The sequence below is a fragment of the Pituophis catenifer genome, unplaced genomic scaffold, assembly GCF_029215685.1.
Source record: "Pituophis catenifer annectens isolate HBS135680 unplaced genomic scaffold, rPitCat1.0.hap2 SCAF_3, whole genome shotgun sequence".
Classification (NCBI taxonomy): Eukaryota; Metazoa; Chordata; class Lepidosauria; order Squamata; family Colubridae; genus Pituophis; species Pituophis catenifer.
Window position 1 is genome coordinate 54,944,760 of NW_027256883.1, and position 1,871 is coordinate 54,946,630.

At 41.2% G+C, this 1,871-nt stretch overlaps 1 protein-coding gene across 1 annotated transcript; it reads right to left on the reverse strand.

Annotated features, from left to right (window-relative positions):
• Nucleotides 1-275: 275 nt before the first annotated feature.
• MC2R (melanocortin 2 receptor) lies at nt 276-1,217 on the reverse strand. Its single transcript, XM_070942410.1, has one exon. The coding sequence runs from the start codon at nt 1,212-1,214 to the stop codon at nt 276-278; it is 939 nt and encodes a 312-aa protein (XP_070798511.1). The 5' UTR covers nt 1,215-1,217.
• Between the last annotated feature and the right edge of the window lie 654 nt (nt 1,218-1,871).

Here is a 1,871-nt window from a genome sequence, read left to right on the forward strand (position 1 = left end):
AATTACAGATATTAAGCTTGGTGGAGCAGCACTGATAATCGACATGTTTAGATCCTTTAGAATAGGGTTTTCCAACCATGGCAACTTTAAGACTTGGGCACTTCAACTCTCAGAATTCCCCAGCCAAGCTGGGAGTTGAAGTTCCCAAGTCTTAAAGTTGCCAAGGTTGGAGAACCCTACTTTAGAATCCTTGAGATCCTATATGATAAATTGGTAAAATGATAAAACTCACTGGAGTTTTGAATTTCTAGTAGCTAAGTCCAGCTTGGCTGCCATCAGCAGAACAATCTTTTAAAAGTACTTCTCAGTTCTGGACTTCGAAATGCATAAATCATGGGATCAATGACAGAATTGAACATGATTAATATACCATTGACATGGAAGATGGACAAATAGCAAATGCAGTAAGGGTTTTCGGGGCAAAACCGTACCAGAAGCATGTGAAGAACAAAGGGAGCCCAGCAGCAGAGAAAAACACCAAGTAACACTGTTAACGTAATGGTTCCTTTCATGTTAGCTCTCTGTTGGACAGAAGTTGCAGGCATCAAGGCGATCTTTATGGCATGGGAACGGGCAAGCAGAAACATATGGATGTAAAGGCAGAGGATAAAAATGAGCATGAAAGTAAACAGAGCCGAGAAAGATACAATAGTGGGGGTCTCGTGGGAGAAAATCACTACTACTATGCCGCTCCCTGCACAGAAAGCCCAAATCACCAACAAAATCAGTAAAGCCCGCTTTTGAGTCATGATGTTATGGTAACGCAGCGCATAGAATATAGTTATATATCGGTCAGCGGCAATGGCTGAAAGGCTGAAAATCGATCCCAGTAGAGATAAAATAAACATGAAATCTATAATATCATCCAGAATTGTTTCCATCTTTCCATGACATGGAAGGGATCTCATTTTGCAAAATATGATATAGAAGATATTTTCCAGCGTCTTGGACAAGCTTCCTAACATGTCTGAAACAGCTAAGCTGCAAATGAAAATGTACATGGGGGAATGCAGATTCTTATTCCTCCCTACTGCAATGAGCACCAGCAGGTTCTCCAGGATTCCTACTGTAGCAATGGTGAAGAAGATTTCCTCTGGCACAACAATTGTCATACAGTTGGAGACGTTGAGTGATTGTTCACTGTGGTTTTCAAATACGTGAATGCTTCTCTGCTCCAGAAGTCTTATTATTTCAGAAGCTGTGTCGGCCTTCATCTCCTTCACCTTTTTGATTTGAGGATGGGGGAGAGGATAAGGGTGGGTGGGTAGAGAGAAATGCAGGATTGTTACTTTGACCTGATTATGAAACTGCAACTATATCAAGTTGAACATCTGATTATGATATCTATGGAGATTCTCAGTCATCCAGATCATAGTTGTCCCAAAGGTGCTTTTTCAAGAGTCAACTTGTTTTTCTTTGAAGTCCACATTTTGGACAGAGAGGACTGCTGGTTTGAAAGAGGGGTCAAAGAGGCTATCTATGTCAAAATCAAACAGCCTTCTCTCAACAGAGGGGGGTGGGATATGACATCATCTATCTCCAGCCTACAACACAGTCTTTTCAACAATTCCAAGAAGGCTCCACACCATTTGCACTACTCAGGTGACCCCGATGACACAGATAAACCTCCAGGTGGCCTCAACAACTCTCGAAAAGAATGCAAATGACCAGCTGTTTGCAAGGAGTATAAATCCTTCCATTCCCCTCCATCCAGTCACAGGTGAAGAAGCTTCTTGGATGAGAAATGAAATGTCTTCAAAGAAAAACAAGAAATTCCAGTTGCCTCTTGAAAAACCACCTTTATGACATCTGATTATGATGAAACTGCTTCAGCTAGATTGATCAGTCATAGTTCTTTTCATATATCATTC